A 27,978-nucleotide genomic window follows, 5' to 3' on the forward strand; every position below is an offset into this window, starting at 1 on the left:
ACTAATTCTAAAATTCATACATACAGCAAAGGACCTAAGCATGCCAAAAAGCAAAAACAAATCAAACAAGCAAACAAACAAACAAACAAACAAAAACAAGCAACCAACCAACCAAACCCCGAAAAAGAAAAATACAAATAAAGGAAAATCACACTTCCTGGCTTCAAAACTTGCCTGTCTTTGCATGACCTCAGGTGAGGGAGTAAAGAAAAGACAAAGGCAGGTGGATCTCTGTGAATTTGAGGCCAGCCTGGTCTACAAAATTGAGTTTTAGGACAGCTAGGGCTGTTACACAGAGGAACTCTGTCTCAAAGAAACAAAACAAACGAAAGAAAGAAAGAAAGAAAGAAAGAAAGAAAGAAAGAAAGAAAGAAAGATTGAAAGAAAAGACAAGACAGCCATGGAACACAAAGAAAGCTGAGATCAAGTAGTTTGGGTTCTCCAATGAAGAAGCTGTAGCACCCCAGAAGCTCAGTGGGTTTATCATATACAGTTGAATGGGGAGGCAGGGTTTACAGTTGAATCAAGGAGCTGGGTTTAGCTAATCTCATTAGGAGCAGTCTCCAGAGAGGAGCAGTTTTCAGGTGATGATCATCTTGTGGGAGAAAGCTATAGTGGTAATTTTTTGCACATACCATCAACGCTCTCATTCAGAACCCAAGGAAGGTTCTGCCATTTCTCATAGTCTTACTAAGGAGAAGGCTTTACCACTTCAATGGGGCTGGGGCACTGGAGTCCTTAAAATGGCCATGCCCATGTCAACGAAACACATTTACTCAGCGGTTCCTGACCTCTACAAAAAACTTATTAAAAGCAACAAAATAGTGTTTATCTGTTACAAGACAAAAAGCTGAATGGAACTGAATTAAAATAATCAAATATACCCACGAAGCAATGGTCAATTGTTCTGTTAGTCAAGCAAGGATGCCCAAACTCCCAGTGTCCCGGGGAAAGACTAGTGTTTTCAGCAAACAGAATAGTTTGGCACATAAAAAAAAGTTGTAAACTTATCTCATACTACATGTAAAAAGTAACTTATGAGATGGATCCAAGAGCTAAATCTAAAAACTAAAACTATAAAAATTCCTAGGAAACATAGAGGTAAACACTTTTAGATTTAGCAAAGGATTCATACACATGACATTAAAATACCACCAGTAAATGGGGAAAAGTGACTAATATTCAGGTTTACAATTTTTGTATTTCAAAATATACTGCAGGGCTTGGGAGATACCTCAGTAGCTAAATCGAGTGTCAAGATGAATTCAAATCCCTGGAGTCCATTTAAAAAGCCAGATACATGGTAGCAGAGTTTATAATCCTAGCACTCCTAAGGAAGATGGGAAAGGGAGACAAGATAAATCCCTGTATGCTTGTGGGTCTGCCTTGTGTAGTAGAAAAACAGAGGCTCTGCCTCAAACAAGATGGAAGATGAAGGTTGTCAGCTGAAGTTGTTCTTTGGCCTGCATAAATGTACCTTGGCATGCTGATGCTTTCGCACACACACATGAATGTGAATATATACTCAGAAGTCCATGCATACACACACAATGTAAAATGAGGAAACTGGAAAGTTGACTTACTGATTAGGTGAAAATATTTGTAAATTATTTGCCAGATAAATTACCAATATCTGAGCTGGAGGTGGTGGCACACACCTTTAATCCCAGTACCCTGGAGGCAGAAGCAGGTGGATCTCTGTGAGTTCAAAGACAGTCAGGGTTACACAGAGAAACCCTATTTCAAAAAGCCAAAACAAAAACCAAAAACAAAATAATTGCTGTATCTAAAATACATAAAACCCCATCATAACTCCATAATCATTGTAAGCATGACATGGGCCTAGTTACAGTCCCAGGAACCTAAGAACTCCCTTTGTTCAGGAGCCACCTGTCCTGGTATGGTGGTTTGCAGGAGAATGGCCTCACAGGCTCATTTATTTGGATATTTGGTACTTAGTGGTAGAATTGTTTAGGAAACATTAGAAGGTGAGGCCTTGTTGGAGAAGGTGTTTCACTAGGGGTTGGGCTTTGAAGATTCAAAAGCCCACGATATTCCCAGTTAGCTCTCTTTGTTTTCTGCTTGTGGATCTGCCTGCCTGCCACCATGCTCCCAATTGTGATGGCCACGGACTCACCCTCTGAAACTGTAAACCCCAATAAACTGTTTCTTCTGTTAGCTGACTTGGTCACGGTCTCTTTAAGACTATAAAATGTGTAACTAAGACATAGGGTAAGACCCTTCTTCCTTTCCCCCGCCCTTCTGTAAACTACCACAATCTGGTACCCCACAAACCTAGGTCCAGACTATTTATTGCCCAGGAACATTTCCTGTTCCTAAGACACCTTTGCTGGGGAAGTCACTTCCTCCCTTTTTTAAAAAAAAAAAAAAAAAATCTTCTTAACCCTCTTAACCCTGTACCTGTAGCCATCTCTACATCCAAAGGCCTAGTTCCAGATCTGTGGCCTGCAAATCTTTCTTCAAGACCACCTCTGACTGAAAAGTCTCCTTTTTTCTACTATCCTCCCCTCTTCCTGTTGCCATCTCTGCACTAGCAGGCCTAAACCTGTGGTTTGAAGCTATCTTTCCCTGATTCAACTAAATAGCTCATCTATCAGTTTAACCTGGACTAGTTTAGGACAGGCATCTCCAGTACTGGCCCAATTTAAGGAAGACCAGATTATCAGATCAGACTCAAAACCAAAGACAAAAGTCCACATTCCCAGGTTACATCACAAAAACAAAGAATGGCCAAGCAGGGTACTTCTCATCAAACTTCCTAGTCCTTTAACATCAAACAAAACAAAAACCAAAACCCAACAACAACACAAGGAACACAACAAACACATCTCAAAAATAACTAAATAGTAATGGCCTCAATTATCCAATCAAAAAACACAGGCTGACTGAATGGATCAAAAAAAAAAAAAATACATCTATCTATTGTCTACAGAAACTCAGCTTTAAAGATAGGTATCACTTTAAAGTGAAAGGACATTAAAAAAGTATTCCAAGCAAATGGAATCAAGAAACAAGCAAGCATTGTCAACCTAATATCTGACAAAGTAAGATTTTAAACTAAAACGAAGTAGGAGAGACAAAAGGAACAGAATCCTAATCAAGGTATCAATTACTCAGTAAAATATCACAATGCCAAACATATGCAACAATCTCCGGCATACCTAATTTCATAAAAATCATACTAATGGAATTAATCACACAGATTAACACAAAGCCAATAATTTTAAGTGATTTCAACATCACAACTTATTCTAGTAGATAAGTCCTTTGAACAAAAAATAAGCAGAAGAGCCTCAGATTAATCAAATGGAGATATTAAATATTCTACCTACATGCCAAAGTCACACATGGAAGCTCTGACACAGACCACGTGCTGGAACACAAAACAAACCTTAACAAACACAGAAATATTGTAGATATCCCAGACATTTATCCAACCAGTATAAACTAAAAATGACAGCAAACAAAACCCCAGACAGTGTATAATGATAGATACGATGATGGAGATTAAGCAAATCATTACTGAATGATAAGTGGGGTCAAAGAGAAAATCAACAAGTTCAAAACAAGCCCAAAGTCAGCATACTGAAAGAAATTATAAGATTTAAAGCAAAAATTAATAAAGCAGAAACAAAGAAAACAAAGAATCAATTAATGCAAGAGTAGGTTCTTAGAGAAGATAAACAAGAGCAACAGATCCCTACCCCAACTAAGCAAAAGAAAGGAAGAGATGATCCAAATTAACAGATTCAGAAATTAACAGGGAATCATTACAACAGACACCCAAGATACATATATAGTATCATATGGGAATACTCTAAAAACCTGTATTCCACTAAGTTGAAAAATATATTTTTAAAAACTAGATGAATTTCTTGATTTTAATCCCCCCCCCAAAAAAAAACAAAGTTAAACCAGAAAAAGACTGTGGTGGTTTGAAGTAAAATGGCCCTCAAGGGAGGTGGCACTATTAGGAGGTGTGGCCTTATTGGAGAAAGTAAGTCACTGTGGAGGAGGGCTGTGAGGTCTCATTTATGCTCCTTCTCCAGCATGATGTCTGCTCAATTAAATGTTTTCTTTATAAGAGTTGCTGTGGTCACAGTATCTCTTCACAGCAATAGAAACCCTAACAACCTAAACAGACCTATTACAAAGGAAGATATTGAAAACAGTATTAAAAAGTCTTTTGCTTAAAAAAAAAAAAAAAAAAAATCCAGGCCCTGATGGATTCACAGAATTTGAAAGATCTGTAACTAATCCTTCTTAAACTCTTAAAAGAGAGAGAAAGGAAGAAGAAAAAGAAATTAAAAACAGAAGGAACATACCCAAACTTGTTTGTAGTGATACATTATTTATGATTTATTAAAGCTTGACTGAGGATTCAGAAAAGCAAAGTCAGCCTCAAGCTATAGAGATCAGAGAGTGGTGACACACACCTTTAATCCCAGCAGCCAGAAGCTAGGAGGTGGTGGGACACACCTTTAATTCTAGGACTCAGGATTAAGAGGAAGACAGATCTCTGTGAGTCTAAGGCCACCAGATCGACACAAGATTGAATCAGTCTAAAAGAGAATTATAGCTCACACCTTTAATCCCGGAACTAGAGGGGTATAAAAGACAGCAGCAAGTATTCAGTATAGACATTTGTTCTCCAGCCACACTGAGAAGAGGCAGCAGTTTAAGACTTGGTGAAGAGCTCATGGCCAGTTGCTTTGCTTTTCTGATATTCAGCTTAAAGTTTGAACCCCATTATCAGCTCCTGGATCTTTTATTTTCCGTGTTACAGTTGTTCTATGAGGCTAGTATTACTATAATACCCAAATCAGATAAAGACACAACAAAATAAAACTACATAGCAATATCTTTGATGAAGATACAAAATCCTTAATAAACAATAGCATACTGAATCACAAGCATATATCAAAAAGAAAAATGCAGAGTTGGTTCAACATACTTAAGTCATATAAATGGACTTACAAGACAAAATCACATAATCATCTCAATAGAACCAGAAAAGGCCTTTAACAAAATCCAACATGCCTTAATGATAAAAAGTCCTAGGCAGAGTAGGACTGTCGGGAACATACCTCAACATAATAAAAGCTATATTATCCCCACTTCTTTTCAATAAAATGCTGAAAGCAACAGTCACAGCAATAAGGCAAGAGAAGGAAATTAAAGAGTTATAAATATGAAAATAAGAAGTCAAATTATTTCTATTTGCATATGAATATTATATATAAGAGATCCCAGGAATACCACCAGAAAACTTCTGGAAACAACAATTCAGCAAAATGGCAGGGTACAAAATCAACTTATAAAAATTAGTAGCTTTTCTATACCAACAACAAACACACTAAAAAAGAGATCACAGACACTCCCAGTTACAATAGCATCAAGACTAATAAAATATCAAGAATAAACCTAACCACTTAAAAGGACTCTACTATGAAAACTTCAAATCTCTGAAGAAAGAGATAAAGATACGAAAAGATGGAAAGACATCCCATGCTCATGGAATGGTAGAATTAATGTGAAATGGCCATTCGACCAAAAGCCATTCACAGATTTAATGCAATCCCAATTAAAAGACCCACAATAGTCCTCACAGACAGAGGGATGAAACAAAACTAAGCCAGAATTTGCATGGAATCAGAAAAGGCCCCAGATAGCCAAAAGAATGCTAGAGGGATTGCTAGTTCAGACTTTATGATACAGTGTAGAGCCATTATGATTAAAAAAAAAAAAATGTGGTACTGGCACAAAAACATACATGCAAACCAATGGAATAAACCCAAGGTAAGTTCTCATAACTACAGTCATCTGATATTTGAGAACAAAGCAAAAAACATGCAATGGAGAAAAGACACTTACACATATAAAATTAAACAAAAATACTTTTACATTTATGTTTGTCAGGAATACAACTCCATAATTTTCTTTCATCAAAATATTTTTTATATTCAAGGTAACACTAGTGTTTCTTCCTTTTCCCTTTTCTGGAAAAAATTAGTATTATTTCTTCATTAAATGTTTGGTAGAATTTATGGTAAAGAGATTTGAAGCTTCTTTTGTACAATGGTTTTAAACTTCAAATCCCCAATTTTGAAAACAAGATACACCACTACTGAAGTTTTCTTACATGAGGCTTCTCTTTCAAGACACTAAAGCTATACTTAAGTTGTCACAGTCATGGTCACAAAACTGTTCAAACCCAGCACTTGGGAGGCAAAAGCAAGGTGGATCTCCCAGCATGGTCTACATGGGGGATTTCTGGGACAACCAGGGCTGTACACAGAAGCAGTCTCAAAAAACAAAACAAAAACAACAACAACAACAAAAAGATAAATGTTTACTTTATGAGTATTTTGTCTGTATGTATGTCTGTGTACCACATGCATGCTTCACATCCACAGAAGCCAGAAGAGGGCACTGGATCCCCTTGAACTGGAGTTACATAATGTTGTGAGCCAGTTCTCTTAACTACTGAGCCATCTCTCCAGCCCCAGGTCATAAATTTCTTAATATCCTTGCAACAATGTCTGTGGATTTGCTGTGGTGTCCTCTTTTTTTCTTTAAACCCCTAAGGCAGTAATTTCTAGTTGGAGGTATTCGAGTTTACTAATATTATCATAAGTTGTAATATCTTTATTTATCTTTTTATGCCACATTTTTATTGTTTACTTCTTTCTGTATATTTTGCATTGTGTTTGTTCACTTGGGCATTGCTATTTTCTAACACAGGCATTTCCTTTAAGTTTTGCTTTGTAGCATATTATAAGTTTTGTCATGCATTTGCATTTCTTCACTCAGTTCAAGATATTTTCTGTGATTTCTTCCTTTACTCCTGGCTTTCTAATAGCCGTCCTTAGTTTATTGTCAACGTGACATAAACTCGAGACATCTGGGAGGAAGGAAGCTCAATGGAGACAATGCATAAGGTTGGCCTGGAGGCAAGCATGTGGGGCATTTCCTTGACTAATGGTTGATATGGGAGTGCCAGCCCACTATGGGTGGTGCCAGCCCACTATGACTGGGCAAGTGGTCCTGGGTTAAGAAAGCAGGCTGAGAAAGCCAGGAAGAACAAGCCAGTAAGTAGCAGTCTTCCATGGTTTCTGCTTCAATTCCTGCCTCCAAGTTCCTGTCCTAACTTCCTTCAGTGATAGACTGTTCAGCTTGAAGTATAGGATGAGACAAACCCTTTCCTAACAGTTACTTTTGGTCAGTGTATTATCACAGCAATAGAAACCCTAACTAAGGCATAGTATTTAATTTCTAATTATTTGGGGATATTTCTGAAGATGATTTTGACTCTGCTTTTCTAGGTGTGAGCCAGTATACCTAAATCTGTCCTCTTTTGGAGCGATCATATTCACATTGCACACGTGTATAAATGTTATGTGACAGTACTTCATTTTAAAAGCATATTTTATGTGTATCCACAAACTGCCCCTTTCCTTTGTCATTCTGTCAGAAGAACTTTCTCTTGCATTTTTTGTAGAATAAATAAATATCAATTCTCTTTGTCTGGAAAAAAAGTATTTTAGTATTTGAAGGCTGTTTTTGCTGGAAGGGAATGCAAGGTTGTTGGTGTTTCCTTTTTGTTATATGAAAAAATTCTCAATTCTCATTAGGAATTTCAGAATTCCTGTTTTATCATTACCCATCTTCTTCCTAATTGTCTTTCTTCTTTCATTTGTTTGCTTTACAAATTTACTTTGTATTTAAATTTCAAAATGTAGATAGGTTTTCTTTTTATTTCTCACCTAGCCTCTTGAGACTGTCAGTTTATATTATTCATTGAATGAAAAATGAGGACATGGATGCTCCAAGGTATGGCTGAGGAGAAGGTTTATTATAGATATGAGGGAGAGAACAGCCAGAGGCATCTGGAAGGGTCCAGACTGAACCAGGCCATGTTAGGAGGTGGGGAGGAGGCACAGGAAGACCGAGAAAGGAAGAAAAGAAGGGAGAGGAAAGAAAAGGGGACCAGGAAACAAGAGAACCAAGAGTGAGCCAGGAAACAGGAGGCAAGAAGCCATGTAGCCAAAATGGCTAAGTTATACAGGGAAGAGAAGCTCAGGGGCTGGAGAGGGTTAGGGTAGGTGGTTAGGGATGCTACCCAGAATAACTCTGTATTTGTAAGGATAAAGAGATGCTGGGAGGCACCTGAAAGCCATCGTCCACTCTGATGTGTTAAATAGGCACCTCAGTCAGCCATCTGTCCAGGGTTTCTTTCTGAGACCTAACACTCATCTATTTTCTGATCAGCACATTTAAAACCATTTCTACTTTCTCTCCCTGTTCTTGTCTGGAATGTGAAACGCACACATATTAGAGCTTGTGTGTGCATCTCACACACAAGAATAGTCACTGTTCTATATTTTGATTAAACTTTCTATGAGCTTCATCTGGGATTTTTCTGTTGATCAATTTTTAGATTTAGCAATTCTTTCCTTCTGCAGCAAGTCTTCTAATACTTAAACCTATCAAATGAGATAATTTCAGATACTGTATTTTAGTGTTAAAATGTCAATTAGATTTGATTCAGATTCTCTAGTGTCAGTATTTTACACGTCTTCTCTTTTTTTCTTTTTATTAAGATGGGCTAACGTCCATTCAAGTCCTTATTTACAAATTCTAAAAGGATAATTCATGATACCACTTCCACTTCTTTCCTGCTGATTATCAATCATATAACCCTGCCTCTCCACACGTCTAGCTTCTCTCTCTGATCTCTTGTTGCAGTGAGAGAACTGGATTGCTGTGACTTACTTAGAAACAGTTCTCCCCTCACTCTGCAAATTCTTTCTACTCTATGAGTATTTAAATTACCACTGTTTTTATTTATTTGAAATCTGCCTGAATGTTGGATGCCATTGATCGATTCTGTTTATCTTTTGTGTACCTATGTTGTCTATAAGAGAGACAGACTAGACAGGAAGGGACATGAGAGAGCAACCAACCAAGAAGAGTGTGTGTGTGTGTGTGTGTGTGTGTGTGTGTGTGTAGATAGTTACATACACCCATTATACCATAGAGCAAGTGAAGAGACCAATTTGGGTATCAGTCCTAGCCTTCCACCTTATTTGAAACAAAGTGTCTCTTTTTGTTTTTTCTTGCTCACACACAGACACACAGACACAGACACACACACACAGACACACACACAGACACACACACACACACAGCCAGTGCCAGGCTTTAGGTGGATTTGAATTGAATTCAGGTAATCACACTTGCACTGTACTTTACTCTGAGTATTTGCCCAGCCTTTATTTTTAATCAAAAAGAGTACAGTTGTTCCTTGTGTGTTCTAAAGTAAACCAACCATTTCCACTGCTAAGAATGGTGATCTAGTGATCCTTTGAAAGTCCATCATAGGTGGTACAAACCAATCCATTTTTCACTCATAGAAGTTGTTAGGAATAAAAACACATAAATACCATTACTCTACGTTAAATAGAGCACTGAAAAGACAAGGTTAGAATACACTGTCCTAACCCTTGGCCCTATTATTTACTCTAGTATATTTTAAAGACCTTAGGAAACTATAAGTATACTATAAAATGTCTTACATATTATTAAAATGCCTAAATCTACATAAAAGCCTTAAATTAAACATGAGAGCAGGGATAAAAGTGATTCAGAGACAATCAATAGTATAAGATAAGAAAAGAGTACAACTATTGACCAACAGGAGCCCAAGGCAAACCATTTTTAATATAGGCTTAAATAGCTCCTACTTACTTCCACCGGTGCTGAAGCTGAACCTCAACACAGTAGCTGTCAAGGTACAGGGTAAGCAGTCAGAATGTGAAAGTAAAGAATATCCTGTATGTTATGACAATATAGCAATATCAAATACACACTATGAAAACGCCTTCTTACACATGACCTCATCATGAGTAAATGTGATGAATGAACCACGTTAACTCATATTTACCAAAGGAAAAGGAAAAATGGTTTTCAGAAGCCTTAAAACACAATTAAGAAATAAAAAACAAACAAACAAAAAACCCACATAGGTGAGATCTTCATTCTAGCAGTGCAATGCGTCCACGAAAGAGAGTCTGGAGGACAATCAGAACGGCTTTCCCAAAGCAAAAGCTACCTGGAACAATTCTAAGGTCTGAGCCAGCAGGATGTGAAACAGACAACAAATACACTGAGCTTCCCTGATGTTCAAAAAACGAATTACTAAGAAACTGCAAGTGAAATAAAATAGGACTACAAATACGGCTATAAAAAAGTTGTGTATAAAGTGAGTTAATAATATTTGTTCCAGAGTTAATTAAGAAAACACATCTAAAATAATAGGGTTTGGAAGAAAATTTAAAATTTCAAAATAGAAGAACTAAAAACAAAAAAGTGATTACAAATTTAAATGATAAGCAGGTATAAATTACAATCACAAACAAAAAACAACAACAAAAAAACCAACCACCTTTTTGGTTGAAAGTGAAGACAGAACCAAAATCCCTTTCACAGGCTTCAAGCTCAACCCTGTACTGTATGACTTGTCTAGCTTTAAGGTACTATAGGTCAAAAGCTAAGAGTCATCCCATTTTCTAAAGGCAGAATAAAAATGGCAAGTAAACCTTACCTTTGCATACATTAACATTTCATTATGTGACAAGTGTTATTTGCAAACTATGCAGAAAGGTGTATCAACTAAATGACAAAATGGTGATCACTGAAAACACTTCCACAAAAACAATTTTCAAAGTCCTTCAGTAATCATGAATAAACTACTATACCTTAGCAAGTGATTTCACAATAGGATTCTCCATAATCCCTTTGAGAAAAATTAGGTCTATTTCTTCTGCTCCAGTAGATGAGGGCAGTTCCGTAAGGTTTTCCAAAACTTGCTGCATTTCTGATGAGATAAAAGCCACGTAAGAATCAGTGAATACATAAAGGAATACTCAAATTCCAGGCCATTATGGAGTAAGAATATAAAGTCATACAAATAAAAAGAAATTAGCAAAACTCTTTTGAAAAATCTTATCGAAAAAAATAAATTGTTGCCGGGCGTTGGTGGCGCACACCTTTAATCCCAGCACTCGGGAGGCAGAGGCAGGTGGATGGATCTCTGTGAGTTTGAGACCAGCCTGGTCTACAAGAGCTACTTCCACGATAGGCTCCAAAGCCACAGAGAAACCCTGTCTCGAAAAAAACCAATAAATAAATAAATAAATAAATAAATAAATAAATAGTTAAACGCTGAGTTTAACATTAATTGCTGTTCCATGAATTGGATGAATGTTTAAATACAGCTTTGATTTTATAAGACTACACTTAATGCAAACATACTTAAAACTCATTTGCTTTTTGTTTAACTTTGAAGATACTACCCAAGAGGAAATAAAAATATGAAGAATTTATACAATGTAAAGAGATTAATAACACACACACACACACACACACACACACACACACACACACACTCACTCACTTTCTGTACGTTCAAAATCAGATCACTGGTAAATTCCACCAAACACTTAGAATTAAAACTAAAACTTGACAAACTTTCCAAATAATGTCAGAACATTCTCCTTTGTGTGTGTATAGGGTGTGTGTGTGTGAGGGAGTTGAGAGAGGTTTTCACTGTGTAGCTCTGGATGGCCTGGAACTCAAGAAATCCACTTGCCTCTCATTCAGAAAGAGTTAAACGCTAGAAGCAGATCCATAGATTATCAGATAGTGAACAAGACTTTCCATAAAAGAAAGTTCCTCCCACCCCAACAATTGGACAATTAATCATTTATAAACTGGTCCTGGACAATTAAACATATATAAAATGTCAACATAAACCCCTGTTCTCAACAGATTATCACATTCTTAATGTTATCAGTTTTAGTTCATTTTGATGTTTCTTTAAAAATAAACTAATACTGCAGTTATTTAAAATTCACAAATATTTTCATTATAACAAAACACAAACATCAAAAGCCAGGAGGCTGATAATAAAATGCAGCACTCCCTGTTCATGCTGTCTACCCATGCTGGGGAGTATTAGTTTAAGTTGTACTATATTAGTTTGTGATATGGACTATTTGTTTAATGATGCAAAGATACATTGCATTCTCTAATGTTGCATTTGTTTAACTCTGCACTGTGTTACTTAGCCTGTCTAAAACACATGACTTATCTAATAGAGAGCTGAATGGTCAATAGCTAGGTAAGAGAGAAAAACAGGTGGGGCTGGTAGGCAAAGAGAAGAGTGAGGGAGGAAAGAAATAGGACCAGCCATCCAGCAACACAGTCAGACTTGGAGTAAGAAAGAAAGCAAGAGATGAATAAAGAAAGGTAAAAGCCCAGAGGCAAAAGGAAGACCTTATAATTTAAGAAAAGCTGGCTAGAAACAAGCCAAGCTAAGGCAGGTATTCTTAAGTAAGAGTAAGTTTCCATGTATTTATCTGGGAGCTGGGCTGGGGATCCCCAAAGACCAAAAAGTAATAAAAACCAAGGACACACCCATCTCCTACACTTCCCCACTCTCAAGTAGGGCCTATTCCAGATTTGTTAATCTTTCTCCTAATCAGGTCTGTAGACAGGTTTCTGTTTTGTTGGGGAGACTTGCTACTCAAGTCTTTCCCTTGCTATTTTTTTATTCTTCCTTCCTTTTTTTTCCTTTTCTTTCTTTCTTTTTTTTTTTTTTTTTTTTTTTTTGAGACATAGTCTCTACATGGCCCTGACTGTTCTAGAACTCACTATGTAGACCAGTTTGGCCTCAAACTCACAGAGATCCCTCTACCTCTACGTGGAAAAATGGATACTACACATCCTCAACTATTTTTAAGATCCTCCTAGGTTGCTACTGCTTTTGACCATATGGAATAGAATTAGAACACAAATAAAAGTATCAATCCCCCAGGTTCTTTTTAAAGGAGGGAATCCCCCAATTTGGAAGCTCAGATTTTATTTATTTTTATTAGTTATTTCTTTTATTTTTGAGATTAATTATATCTTGATAGTATAAAACTATCAATCATCCTTAACTAATTTTTGCTTCCCCTGCGTTTTCTTCTTCCTCTCCCTTTTCCTCATTTCTTTACTTCCTGAGTCAAGGTCTCACTATGTAGTCCTGACTGGCCTGAAACTCACTATGCAGACCACGATGGTCTTGACTTTTGTTTCTGTCCTCTGAATACTTAGCTTTTCACTTGATGAAATTTTTTAAAGTAAGATTTAGATATAATTTATTTTTCTTTAAATTATGAGACAGGGCTTCCCTGGCTGTCTTGGAACTCATGCAACAGACCAGGCTGGCCTGGGACTCACAGAGATCCACCTGCCTCTGCCTCCTGAGTGCTGGGATTAAAGACGTGCGCCACCATGCCTGGCTACTTTAATGAATTTCTAATAAAAACCTAATACATATTTCTTTTCACCTACATTATGCTAAAGACACTTGAACAGATAGAGGAAGCGTGAGGACATTTAACAAAGGGTAAGAGTGGACTGGCCCAACTGACTAAATGAGGGATTCTGTTCTTTCTCTCCAATATTACAGACAACAAAGTCTCAACTGTTCCTTACAGATGTATCCCGTGTTATTTTATGGTTTTGGACAGAAACAGGAGTGTTTTTTGTTTCTTCATCATCAAAGTCCTTTCGTGCCCAAAGTTCCAATAAAGTATGTTCATGTTTTAAAACAAAACAAAGAAACCCTAAACAGAAGAGAGAAGAAGCATGAAATAAATCAGACATAGTTAACAGGAGGATGCTAATGTATGCAAGTGCTTCCTGTATGAAATAAACTCTGCCATGGGGAAGCCTTGAGAAGTTGGGCCAGGCATTAGGCCAGGTGTCACTAAACCAAGGAGGTGCCCCTAATTTACTTTGGTTCCGGGGGAAAAAGGCAAGTCTGAGAGTTCATAAGAAGTTATCTGGACATTCCACTCCCCCATATTCCCTGAAGGAGAGACCTCTTAATCAGTTGTACAAAATGAGGCTTTATCTGAGTGAGAGAAAAGCCAGTACTTAATTTTGCCCTCCAATCTCAAATATGAACAAATCAAGGAGTATTTAGGAAATTCACCTCCATGGACAAGAGGCATCAAATTCAACGAGCATAAGCACTAAGTTCCAAAGAGCCACTGAGACAGCGGGAAGAGAGCAGGGCAGTGGAAGGAGGAAAGGGAAAAGCAACAAAATAATGCTGGGGGAAAGCTTTAAAACAGCAAAGGAGCTACAGTGCACCTCAGGAGTAGGGAATACTTGTCAAGCTGCATTTGGGGCCTGGGTTTAATTCCTACCAAAAGAGGGAAGGTAAAGGGAGAGAGACAGGAAATATGAGAAACAGAAAACCACTGTGAAATAAGTAAAAGCTTCTAAGGGACTGAAAGGAAGGGGAAAGGGTGAAGAACTGGACGGCAAAAATAATCAATAGATGTTAAAAGAAAAAAAAAACTCTTTAAAAGAAAAAAATGAAAGATTGAACTTCACAAAGTGGAAAATCAGAAATGTAAAGGGTGAGTAAATAAAAGGGAAAACAGAAATCAGTCAGCTACATTACAATTAAAATATGCCAATAAATAGCTATTTCATTATGAATTTTCTGAGTGGCTATATATCAGAGCAACAGAAAAAATTAATACTTTCCCTAGATGGTAGTAATAGCCATTTAAAGGTAAATAAGATGTTCAGATATGAGGAAATTATAAAATTATACTATATAAGTCATTTAAAACATATTGACAATTTCTATAAGAATCACTAGTAAAAAGATGCCAATTCATTTCAAATTATTCTTTAAGAAAGAAAAGAATGGAACATAATAGATATTCCAATAGGAGTTTTAGTTAAAAATTTTACCTGAAATAGAAAATTAGCTAGTACACTTTTAAAACCATAAATATATGGGGTTCCTGAGCTTTCAACCACGAAACACTAGGAAGTGTGCATCAATGTCTCAGTAACAGATAAATATTTAAACTAAGTACCTACATGAAATTCAGTACACAAAAAGATGACAGAACATAGCAGATTATTCAACTTTATTACTATGTCTCTTCCCTTCAAGATTCCTTCTAGAATGCCAGCAAAGTATTAGTAAGAGGTTTTGTTTTGTTTTTAAAGAAAAGAAGAAGAAAAAGAAAAAGAAAGGGTGGAAACATTAGGCCAACATAAAAATTAAAGCTTGAAAGTGGTAGAAGTAGAAACTCAAAGTAACGATGAGCCAGGTCCTCCTGTCACAGTATTTCTTGAATCTACCCATTCTTTCCCAGGCAATGCGTCTTAGCTATAATCGTAGCTTGTCCAGACTATCACTGCAGCCCATCTATAACTGTTAGCTTCCTTTTACTGTTACAATACCTGAGTCAAGCAACTTTAAAGAGAAAACAGTTATTTGGCTTACAGTTTTGAAGTTTTCATACAGGACCAATTGCCCCACAGCTTTGGGCCTGTAATGGCATACCATAGCAGAAGCCTACTGCAGGGCAAAGCTGTTTACCTCATAGCCAGGATAAGAGAGAAAGAGACTAAGGTATCAGAACTCCTTTTGAGGGCATGCCTCAATAAAAATCTCCCATGAGGCCCTACATCTTAAAGGCTTTGCCACCTGCCAATAGCACCATGAGGTGGGAACCTTTGGGGGGGGTACTCCACATCCAAACCATGGCAATGACCCAAAAGGAAGTAATTAAAATGTAAATTTTAAGCCTTTTAATACATTGCTGGATTCAATCTACTCCAACCTTTGTAGCTTTAACCACCCAATCCTTCCCTAGCCTTGACACAAAATCCTCTCCTGTTTACCACTGCTTACAGACAACCACCTTTGCACATCTAATTCACGCTTATCTTTCAGAAGCAAAATTTCAACCCCACTGACTGCTCCAATTAGGATTTCTCTTAGTATACATATATTCATAGTACTTTATAATTCTGACAAACACATATAATTATATGTGATTTTGTTCACAGCATAGTTTCCCCCATCAAATTCTGAAAAGTGCAGAAATCAGACCTGTCTTGCTCCTACCTGAATCCCAAAGAACTAGGATGCAGTTTGGTACATTATAGGTTCTCAATAATGTATTTTAAGTCACAAAAAAATGTGGCATTTCAATATATGTTTACAACCATAGTTTTTGAACTATTTACTCCCATGAATTATTTCACAAGATATGACAGAGTGGTGTGTTTAACTGTTTATATCACTGAAGTGGAATAGTTTTTACAATAATATTTTCTACTGTTATACTTCTAAGCATTCTAAAACACCATGCAAAGTAATTTTAATAAAATGAATGATACTTAAGTACTTATGTTCTTTTCTAAAAGTTTCACAACAGAACTTTACAAAAAATGTTTTACTCAATTTTAGAACTGTAAGCAATCAAGTGAACTATTCTAAGTATTCAGTTAGGACTAGATTACAATTTAATATTTAAAACCTTTTTGTTACTACATTTGATGCTATATTTGAAAGGTTCAGGCATTATGCTGGCCTGGCCCTGTTACCTGACAGAATGCACTCAGGCAGTACCCTGGTCAGCCCAGGGTTCCATGGGAACCAAGTCTGCACGAAGGTGTAAAGGACCCCTTTAAAAGACAGACTCCGCCCTCTTATGTTATCTTCTCTTTGTTCTCTCTTGCCCACTCAATCTTCTCTTACTTTCTTTGCTTTCTCTCTCACTCTTCCCCCACCCCTTTAATAAACTCCATGGTTAATGTATCTCCTGGTTCATGTTCCATAGCACTCGTCATTAATTTAAGCAAAAGAACAAAAAATTCACATCCATTTGATTCAAGAAACTGAATTTCCCAAATGAAAATATGACAACTTAGGTATTAAATCAAGGTGTTAAAATTATTTATATTTTAAACACAGAATAATCATATACCTGCTACCTGCTGCCTAATTTACAAAATCCATGAATGCCAAATTAAAAAAAAAAATCTCACTACATATTTGGAAAAACTTTAAGGAAGTATCCAAAAGTCATTTAAGTAATTTCCATGTGCTTGTAATAAAGCAGCAAAATCCTTTTATGAGATACAATTCCAAAAGACATAACAAAAATACCCAATTAGATAGGTATGCCTCCTTAAGATCAGATTTTGAAAATATATTGATGATTGTTGGGGGGTAGGTAGGGCCAAAGGTCCTGTGTGTGTGATAAGGAGTGCTATGTTTTTGTTCTCTGCAAGATCATGCTTGGCAAGGCTAGCAATGGTCTGCCACAAGAGCTCCAGGGGGCCTGAGGCCAGCGCCTTGAACTTGATATTTTCCCTGTAAAGTTGTGGTCAAATATGAAATGCTTTGCCTACTAGAGGAGCTTCCATAATTCTGCTGTCTGATGCTCTTTACAGATTTGTCTTCTCCTTCATCATTTAAGGGTATATAAGGAGCTATCACACTAATAAACTTGCTGGCTGCGGTCATCAGCCATTGTAGCCCTCCTGAACCCAGCTGTTGACTGTTTATTTTTCCCATTCCCTGACCTCTCCCCTTGGAGTCCCAGCACGAACCCAGGAAGAAGGGCTGGTCTGTTTCAATGCTTGATAGTTATGATCACAAAAATATCAACAAAAAGAAGAACAACATTTTATAAAATGACAATATACTATCAAGGTCCATGCCCTGGATTCCCATTTAATTATATTGAGCCAAAGGAGAAAAGTAGAAATTCAAATGTGCACTGTGTATCTCACCCCCATTCAAAACTTCCTACACAGTTACATGAAGAAAACAGAGAAACCATTTTTTATAAAAAATTCAACTTAAGATAAGTGTGTGTGACATGCAGGAATTTAAGTGAACAGTACTTTGGAATGTCTAAGAGATTTTACTCTGCCATTTGACTAGTCCGGAAAACTTGGGTACATACACAACTTAGCCTTCCCAAGCCAGTTTCTTTTATTTGATATAGGGAGTGCCAGAAGGTTGCCGTGCTAAATGAAACATGCAAACTCTCCAACAATACTTTATGGTATTTGTAAAACCAGGGCCAGGAAGGCAGAGACAGGAGGATCTTTGTGGCTTGCTGGCCAAATGGCCCAGCTGATTTTACAAATTATCATTCACAGTTCACTGAAAGATTCCATCACAGAAAGCAGTGGATGGTTCCTAAGGAATGACTCCTGAGTGAACTTTGACTTCTAAATATGTACACAGGTATGTTCCCAAAACCACAGGAAAAAAAATTAAAAGAAAAAACCTATTTTTATAAAGTTTCTGCAACTTTATAAAGAAAATCATTTTTTTTTAAATTAAAGCAGTGGGGTTCCCCTTTGCTGATGATTAATTCAGAGAGCATTCTGCCATGATTTTAATGGACCTATCAATACTTCCATCATAAACCAATAACCTTGTAACAGAGATTACTATAACTTTCTGACACTTTTTTTTTTTTAAAGACATAGTTTCATGAAGTCTTGGTTGACCTTTAATTTCTGATTTTCCTGTCTCCATACAAATTCTGGGATCACATACAAATGCCACCACCCCAGCTTTAATCTCAGTTCTTAGAAACAATTTCCAAGGTACGCCATGCTTTCAGAAAGATGTCCTCTCAAACGGAAAGAAGCAGATTTCATAAAAGGAATTTTTAAATTAGCAAATTCTAGCCAGACACAGAATGTCCGTAATTCTAGCACTTAGAAGGCTAAGTTAAGATCAAAATTCTGAGGTCAGCCTGGATTACATAGTGAATTCCACACTAGGTAGCCTCTGCTACCTAGTGTGACACTGTGTCAGACACACCACTGCCCACCACTCCATCTGCAATAAACAGCACAACAACAACAATGAAATGTCCCATTTTGAATCATTAAAATGCGAAAAAATAGGAGCCCAAAATGTAAAGATAGAATTTAAATTCATTTTGAATATCTTCAAGCCTTCTGCTATCTTCTATAAATATTCTGTTCTAAAGAAAAATTCACACTTTTGCCTAAAGAGAGACAAAGATGAAGCAGTCATACAAAGTCTCCACAGTATAAGTCTCATGGCTGTCAACATGTTTCCTGGTTCTATAAAACCTTTAAGCATGTTATGGTTAATTTTTCACTAACTTGGTGGTTTTGTGTGTGAAGATCTTGACATCTTTTCACAGACTTCTTACAAAATGTTTAAGTGCTTTGCTCTACTGTAAAAAAATGTTAAAATTTTGGTTTTGATTAATCTTGTGTGCAGCAATCGTAATTCTTTAAGATTATTAAAGAATTATTATTATTATTTACAATAATAGTTTATGTTGAGATTCAGTTGCATTTTCTACACACACTAGGATATAATGGTTATATTTTCTACAAGTGAGGACAACTAAGTGACTTTATGGAAAAATTTGAACTGAGGATTTAATTTCTCTTCAAGACACAAGAATAATTTTTTTCCTTTGTAACAATTTAACAAATTTATGTTCATTTAGGGAGCTTGTTAAATTTTATTGGAATACAATTATTTTTATTATCTATAAATACAATCTTGCAGATCAATTGAGTATAGAAATATCTAGATATCACCATCTGTAATTTTCACCATTTAACTATTTTAGTCAGATTGACCAGTATTATTTAGCTCAGCAATCGCTTTTCCTCATAGATATATATGGTCAATCACTATTCTTTATATAAGAAAACATAATACGACATTAAATTAACTATGGAAAATTAAGAATATTCACAATTAAGTGGAAAAATGTTATGAAAAAACTTCATGTCAGTTCAAGTCAATTTTGCCAGCAATAAGTGCTGGAAAGCTTGTTTATAGGGCTTTTGAAACTGAACTGATACTCCTTTTCAGTACTTTCTCTCTAAATCTACCACCACATATATGCTTCTATACATATATATCTTACATGCTTGAGGCATAGCATCACTGTATACTTTCCTAATCACCACATCTCTAGGTCTTTTAAGTAGCAACAAATATATTTCATTTTTTAAAAGATTTATTGTATGTGTATGAACATTTTCCTGAGCTTATGTATATGCACCACGTGAGTGCCTGGTGTCCACTGAGGTCAGAAGGTAGAATCAGATCCTTGGAGTCGAGTTATGATGGTTGTGAGCCACCACGTAGATGCTGGGAACTCATTCCCCTGGAAGAGCAATGAATGCTCTTAACCACTAGGCCATCTCTTCAGCCTCTTATAAGTTACTGTTACAGAGCTGCTTAAGATTTTAATTTGCATGTGTAAAGAAATTAATACTTTTATGTATAGATAATCTAATACACCAATTAACCTATTTAAATAGTTGCTTCCAACTATTTTGTTACTATGATTGCTGTGTAGTTTTACGGGTATGTCTACAGGTTAAATATCTGGACATGGAATTTCTCTATCAGCAACTTTTTATCAATATGGTTATAAATCGGCATTTCAAGAAATAATACTAACTTACAATATGCTTTTGCAGTCATTTATTTTTTTCAAGTTCTCTAAAATTTAAGTGTAGCTACATATAAATAGTATATACTTTGATATATATATACATATATATATATATATATACACACACACAATGCTATAAGCATCAGGATAGTGAAAATACTCATCTCTTTCAGAAGGACCCCTTTATGATCCTCCCTGCCCCTGACCACTTCCATCTCTTTTCCCACTGTATATAAGCATCCACTGCTCTATGAATTCTGATTTATTCCAGCACTCAACAATGAATGTTCCCCACCAATTATAAGGATTCAAGGCCCACTATATATCTAATAAGATCCATCTAATGCTTCAATTCTCACCATAAGCTGGACAAAAGAAACCAGAAATCACAATGTCACAAACTGCTACACTGTTCTGAAGTTTCCTCAAATTTTAATTAGTCTATCACTTTTAAATCCAGTCTGAATCAAAATCTTAAAACATGGATAAATACAAATTATTTGTTTCAGCAAGTAACATGAATGGGTTCTAGCCCAATTCTTGGCTGAGTCCTTGTTACCATAACCTTATGGGGCAGCCTTTTCAATCTGTGTTTGTACCAGCACTCTGGCTTCTGAGCTCTGTCCAGAATTGCCCACTATGTTCAGATTATAGCATTCTAGACGATCTTTAAACTCTGAATATCTCCCACAAAGCATTTCTAAAGGAATAAGAAATATATGACACAATTTGAACTCTAATACCAATTTCCTGTATTTATCTTCAGAGACTTAGCTGTGACTAAAATAAATGAAGAAACAGTCCCTGAAAAGAATTACTTATTTGGTCTTACAGTTTCAGAGGTTCCAGTACTCCTTTGCCTTGAAGTTAGGCTCATCACCAAGGCAGCAGGAGCATGGGAAGAAGACTATTCATCTCATAACAGAAAGAATGCAGAAACCCTCAAAGGATTACAAATGAGGCACATCCTCTGAAGACACACTTACCAGTGACCTATTTCTTCCAACTATACCCTACCCTCCTAAAATAGTGCCACCAGATAGGGACCACAGCTTCAACACAAGAGCCTATGAGGGATAGTCCATATTAAAATCCTACCATTCCTTCTCTGCTTCACAAGACAAGAGCTCAACACCCCTTTCTGCCCCCACAAAGGTAAACAGCTATTCTGAATTCAGAGGAAGGAATGTCAACCCCACTTCCCCACAAAGGTAAACAGTTCAAGTCAGCACTGACTTAGTGCCACTTTTCAGTTATCTTCTCCATCTGCAAATTTACTTTACAGAGTCTGCAAATAGCTGTGCCATGGAGTCTGTCCTGGTTTCATAGGTGCTCACTGTGGAAAAGACAGGGTCTGTTGTGCTTCTTTTATCTTACAGGAACCCCCTGTGAGTTCCTTAACTGAAACACTGGGGAAACCTCTAATGGCTTAGTGCTACAATTCTTCAAATACTTTTTCTGCCCCCCCCCCTTTCCCTCTCACTGGTATTTTCATCCAGTGTGTAACACTCCAGTTACACACTGGCCCACTGAAGTTCTTTCCATTAGCCTTAAAATTTGTTTTATTGATCTTCAGATTTATTCTGTTTCCTCATATCTGCTACTGAACCTATCCAATGCACCTGCCATTTCAGATAAAGAACTTTTCCACTTTAAACTTTGCATTTGGTTCTTCTAGCTTCTCTGCTGACTCTTTCTTTACATTCTCTCAATATATTAAAACAGCCAATTTAATACGTGTGTTAGACCTAACATCATACCTAGTTAATTTCTATTGACTGCTTTACTGCTTATAACTTAGATTATTGTAAGTTTTTTGTTTGTTTTGCACTCATCATGCAGTTTTGCTGAAGCACCACACTCTTAATATATTGCTGTAAGTGGGGTTTGGTTTGTTTTTCCAGTAATCTGTCTTACCCTGTCAAAATCTGTTCCCTTCTATGACACACGGGCAGGACATCTCAGTTCAGTGTAGCCTGGCTCCCTTGGGGCTGTACAGAGGTCTTTGCAGCTTAATGATCAGCCAATGACTTGGGCAAAGGTTGTGCTCAAACACCTTGAGCCTGTCTGTGTGTACATGGGCTTGGAAATCCAAGTCCCTCAGCTTTTATTTTTTTGCCAGACTCTCTTGGGTCTCCTAGTGCAGAAAGTATACCTCTCAGCTCTCTTTTCAAGGGCTTATCAGTTAAGTCTCTGTTCACAAAAACCGAATCTATAACCTTGAGCTAACAAACCAGCATGTTTTCTTCCTATTTCCCAGCAAATTCACTACTTTCAGCAGAGGAGTCATAAGTTTTGGGGTTCCTTATAACTCCATCCCAGCTTGTATCAAGCTGCCCCAACTTACAGGTGGCAGAGTTGATTATCTTAGTTCTTGTTCCTTTACCAATACCCTGCCTGTCCTGTCCATTCACTCATCTCCTCATAAGCCCATGTCTACTCTTGTGGACTAATCTAAATTCAATCAACTTCCAAAGAACCCACCTACCAATGCCATCACACAGAGGATTGGGATTTCAACCTAAGAATTTGGAAGGACACAAACATTCTACCATAGGACTGATAAAGCAATTCTCAGCAACTCACCTAGGTGGTTAAGAGCCTGAGGTAAAAAGGTCACAAATTCACACTGTTCTTACATAAAAATCCATCTGTTTTACAAGAATAAATGTTCCTCAAATTTTAAAAATGCTTTTGGCCAATTTCCAGTATCTTTAAATGGCCATCTTCACACACACACACACACACACACACACACACACACACACACACACACACACACACACACACCCTGTTTGCAAAGGGAGACTACTAACTTCTTCATGCCAGGATTACCAGAATAAAATCTAAGTGCCATGTCTAATGAAAAGTGTTTCAAAATTTTAATTTTATTGATCCTTCAGAGAAACAATTTCTCTACCAAGTAAAAGAGATCACCATGTTATAGGTGATATTTCTTTCCAGGAGGCAACATATCAGGAATTCATTATAGCATTATTAAAAACATGGAAAACATTAAAAACAATGCTAATGGTCTCAATATTGGAAGGGTAAAATAAATGTGACTAAAGTTTATGAAGAATTGAATGGGCTTACTGTAATACTATGAAAATTTATCCAAGATGCATTTTCTGTATAGTCAGATATTACTAGTATATTATATATATTGTATATTTACATTTATGGAAGATGAAGCATAGAGCCAGGCCTAATAATAAAAACCCACAGTCCTAACTACTCAAGAATCTGAAATGGGGATCACAAGTGCAAGGTCAGTATGAACTACAATGTAAGTCCAGGGCAGTGTGCACAACCTACTGACACTCTGTCCTAAAATAAAAAAGGAAAAGGAGGACTAGGAATATAGCTAAGAAGTAGAGCACTTGCTTGCTACGAATGAAGCCCTCGGTGCCATGCTTTCATCTCTAGCACTGTGTACATACAGACATGTATGCTTAAAAAAAGAAAGAGAAATGAAGGAAACAAAACACAGTAAGAACTACTTCTGAGGAAGGAGCAGAGACTGAAAGCAGGTACAGTTAAAAGGCTCTCAGCTTTACCTCGTAATACCTTAAAGTGCTTACACAATTACTCTATTTATGTATACCTGTGTAACAAAACAGTAATTTAACAAAGGACTTGCCTAACCTATGCACCACTACTTGAAGAGTCAATAACATGAGGAGCTGTATATTAATTCAAAAGAGGAGACTTCATTAGAGAAAAAAAACAAAGGAAAAGAAAACAAACAAACAAGAAAACAAAAGACAGCAGCAAACCCAGGCATGGTAGTTAATACTTGTTATCTCAATCCTAGGAAGCTGAAGCAGGAGGACCGCTGTAAGACTCTGCCTCAAATTAAAACACAAAATACCAAACCAAGCTAATCAATCAATCAAACAAACAAACAAACAAACAACCCTCTCCAAATAACCTAACACTGAACTCTATTTGGCATCATTTCTAAGGTCAGATTTTTCCCTCAGGAGTTAATCTCTTTATTTATCCCTTAACATATCCTATGCCATATGAATTAAATTGTACTTTTAATCATGAGTTACTTTCTTAATAAGCCATCCCAGTTTGTCACATTAAATAATGTCTTTAAATAACTCTAGTAGGTGTCCTTAAGTTATAAAACTCCTTTAAGCCTTATTGTTAAAATTTAAGTCATTAACAATTATTCCTTTTATCTTGCAAATAAGAAAATTTATGACAAAAAATATTTTACCTTAATCACAATCCTTTCAGATATCCAAAAGAAAACAGACTTCAGGACACTGTGGAAATAAAAATTACTTACCTTCCTCTTTTAGCTATGTGTACATGTAATGCACACTAGAGTGCTCCCACATGTAGCTCCAGGGAACCTGGTTTGAGACTACTAATTTGAGTTCTATATGGATTCTTTTTTTTTTTTTTTCTATATGGATTCTTTTAAATACTATCAGGTCAAAAGACTATTCTAACTCTTCTTAAATGCTCTACAACTCTCTTACAATTGTAGAATGATAAAATAGAAAATTTTTCTGTTTATAGCAATTGAATGAGGAAGAGACTGCTAATATAAGCACATACTTACGGGTGGTAAGTTATTAATTAAAGCCATCAAAGTGACACCAGCAGTGGAAGCCTTTAAAATCTCCTATTCTTTTAACTGCATCATGATTGAGTCATGCTTGCCTTACCCTGTGGTGTCAAATAACATGTTTTAATTTCATGTTTAGGTCACTTGCCCATTATGGTGTTTCCCTAAATACTGCTCTGAAGTTGAGCTACTTATATAGCTGCTCCATATGGAGTTATTTCTTTCCCTATATTATCTATCCCATTTGCCTTTAAAAAAAAAAAAAACCCTCCCTATAAGCTAGGTAATATTATACTTTCTATCTGTCTAAGTGTATAGAGGTATATAGAGGTCAACTTAATGGAGCATTCCCAGATAGCACCACAGTATACAACTGGACCATAGCTTAAAAGCTGCAACCTGGTATGATTCCTCCACAAAACAATCTCAGTTTTTTCCCTTGATGGGAAGGAGGAAAATGTCCAGAAGGTTAGAAGGACAGTAAAGACATTTTGCAGGTGACAGGCCAAGAAAATACACATCTGAGCATTCATTTTAACATGTGCAAAAAAAATTTTTTTTGAGACAATGTACTTGGCTAGTCAAGACAGAACTAGTATGAGAAAACACAGTTTCAGTCCAAGACCTGCTACTGTGCCATGTGGCTTGTTATTAGTCCTGAGGGAGCTGAGACACCAACTATCTCTCATTTCCATTGTTATGCCAAATCAGACATGGGAATGAAGGATCAGAAATCCTGTGGAACTTGGAAGCTGTTGCAAAGTTTACAAAAGTGCAGAAACTTGCTCAGAATAGCATGTGATAGAGGAGAGTACTTGTGGGCTAATGAGAAATGAGACCATTTGAGAACTACTTGCAGTCAATAAAGTTGAAGAGATGCTGGACAGCACAGATTAACAGTAAAGTGATTTAGCATTCTCTTTCATTGTCTCCCAGAACTGTCAAAGTTAACTAGATAATCACTCTTAATGGGTATTTTCCTTCCAATAAATTGTGAAGTGGAACATGAAAGAAAAAAAACCTATTAAACATAAATTGTTTCCTTTCTTCCAAATTGCTTGTCTTACATTCTTGCTTGAAGTCAACTTTGACAGCTATAGTTGGGGATGTAGCTATGTAGTAGAGAACTTACCTGGTATGTGCAAAGCCCTAGGTTTGACCTCTAGCAAATCAAGGAAAACATAAAAGAATGGCAAGAAATGTTGAAGAATGATAATAGATTTGCATTTTAATTATATTACCCTATGTTATATAACTAAAAAAATCAACTGTAATGATTGTTTTCCCAACTTAAACTGATGTAACAAGGCACAGTAGGCTAATTCTCCATTATTACATTACAAGATGCCTAGCATATGCTCAAAACCAGATAGTACTGAGCTCTGTAAATTCTACAAATGCATAACTATGATGAAGTTTATGAATTAGACACAATATAACAGATTGATAGTGATTAATAACACAATTACAACAACTTAATAAAAATACCATAATCTAGCCGGGCATTGGTGGCGCACGCCTTTAATCCCAGCAGAGGAGGGAGGCAGAGGCAGGTGGATCTCTGTGAGTTCAAGGCCAGCCTGGTCTCCAGAGCGAGTGCCAAGATAGGCTCCAAAGCTACACAGAGAAACCCTGTCTCAAAAAAACAAAACAACAACAACAAACATACCATAATCTGTCATTCAACTATGCCATTATTTTCAGATGCAAATTGCTCACAAGTAACTAAAATCACAGAATATACAACTGTTGATAAAATGGAACTATTATACCATATCCTTTTGGTTGTTTCCTATAGTTATGGAGGGTGGAATTATGATAAGGGTACTAATGTGGTTTCATGGAGGCATTTTTGGAAGCTGCAGACTGCTGACTTCTTGTTGCTCTCTTCACAGTAGACAGTAAAGTTGAGAGAGCTATTTTGAACCACCTTCATAAAGGCATTAGGCCTTACTTCCTAGAAATATCACATTGTAGGTAGGAATTCAACAACTGAGCTGTAGAGAATGCTGTAGAGACATTTAGTCCATAATAATGACTACTGATGAAGCCAAGCTCCAAAAAGAATTTATATACAGACTTCCTATTTTCCCAACTGTTTTAAACAAAAATGCCTGACCAGACAAAGAGAAAGAATAGTTTTCCATCACTTACGATGGCACCCCCCCCTTTATTCATGGCTTTATTTCCCTATAATCAACTGTGGTCTGAATATATCAAATGGAAAATCCTGGGGGAAATGGCCTTCAAAATAAAATTGCGACTCTGCATTGACTGTTGAATTTTTGCACCATCCTGTTCAGTTCTCTCAGGGACATGAACTGTTTGTCTACTGTACCCATACCTATAGATGCTTCTTGGTTGCATATTTACGTGCACGCATAAACACACACACACACACACACACACACACACACACACACACACACACACACACACACACACACACACACACCCCAGACCGCCAGGCAAGAGAAATGGAAGTATCACAGAGAGGCTATAAGATATTTTAAGTGAAAAAGTGAACATTTTTGGCTTCCTAAGGAAAGCAAAACATTGTGTGATAAGGTTGCTAAGATCAATGGTAAGAATAAAAGAACCATGAAGAAAAAGGATGGAAAAAGAAACCTGAAATAATTTTTGTGAAAGTAACTACAGTGACAACCACAATGCATGTTAAATGCTTAGACTGGAAAGGCATTAAATTTGTGCATGTAGTTTTTAGGAAACAATATATGCATGGTTCTAGAACTTGAAGTTTGGGCATCTACCAGGAGCTTAGAGTGAAACCAACTGGATAAGTAGCACTATTGTATGTTTCATTGAGAGTTGTATGAGAGTTGTATCTCATACAACTCTCAATGAACAAGGTTTACACTCTTCTTAAGAGGTCCCAATATAGTGTCTTACATAGCACAGATAACCAACAAATTATTAGTAAATAGATGATTCATGCCATGAAAGACAGATACATCATTTTTTTCTTATTACTAGCTATAAGTTGCACTTGGAAAC

At 36.6% G+C, this 27,978-nt stretch overlaps 1 protein-coding gene across 6 annotated transcripts in view; it reads right to left on the reverse strand.

Annotated features, from left to right (window-relative positions):
- Positions 1-27,978, reverse strand: part of Mpp6 (membrane palmitoylated protein 6) — a 94,206-nt gene that overhangs the window by 41,095 nt on the left and 25,133 nt on the right. For all 6 annotated transcript variants that reach the window (XM_027429590.2, XM_027429591.2, XM_027429592.2 and 3 more), the window contains one exon: positions 10,782-10,900. In XM_027429590.2, coding sequence (XP_027285391.1) covers positions 10,782-10,898 — 117 coding nt within the window. In that variant the 5' untranslated portion in view covers positions 10,899-10,900. Of the gene's footprint in view, positions 1-10,781; positions 10,901-27,978 lie in introns of those variants that run through there.

This window comes from Cricetulus griseus, chromosome 8 (assembly GCF_003668045.3).
Source record: "Cricetulus griseus strain 17A/GY chromosome 8, alternate assembly CriGri-PICRH-1.0, whole genome shotgun sequence".
NCBI lineage: Eukaryota > Metazoa > Chordata > Mammalia > Rodentia > Cricetidae > Cricetulus > Cricetulus griseus.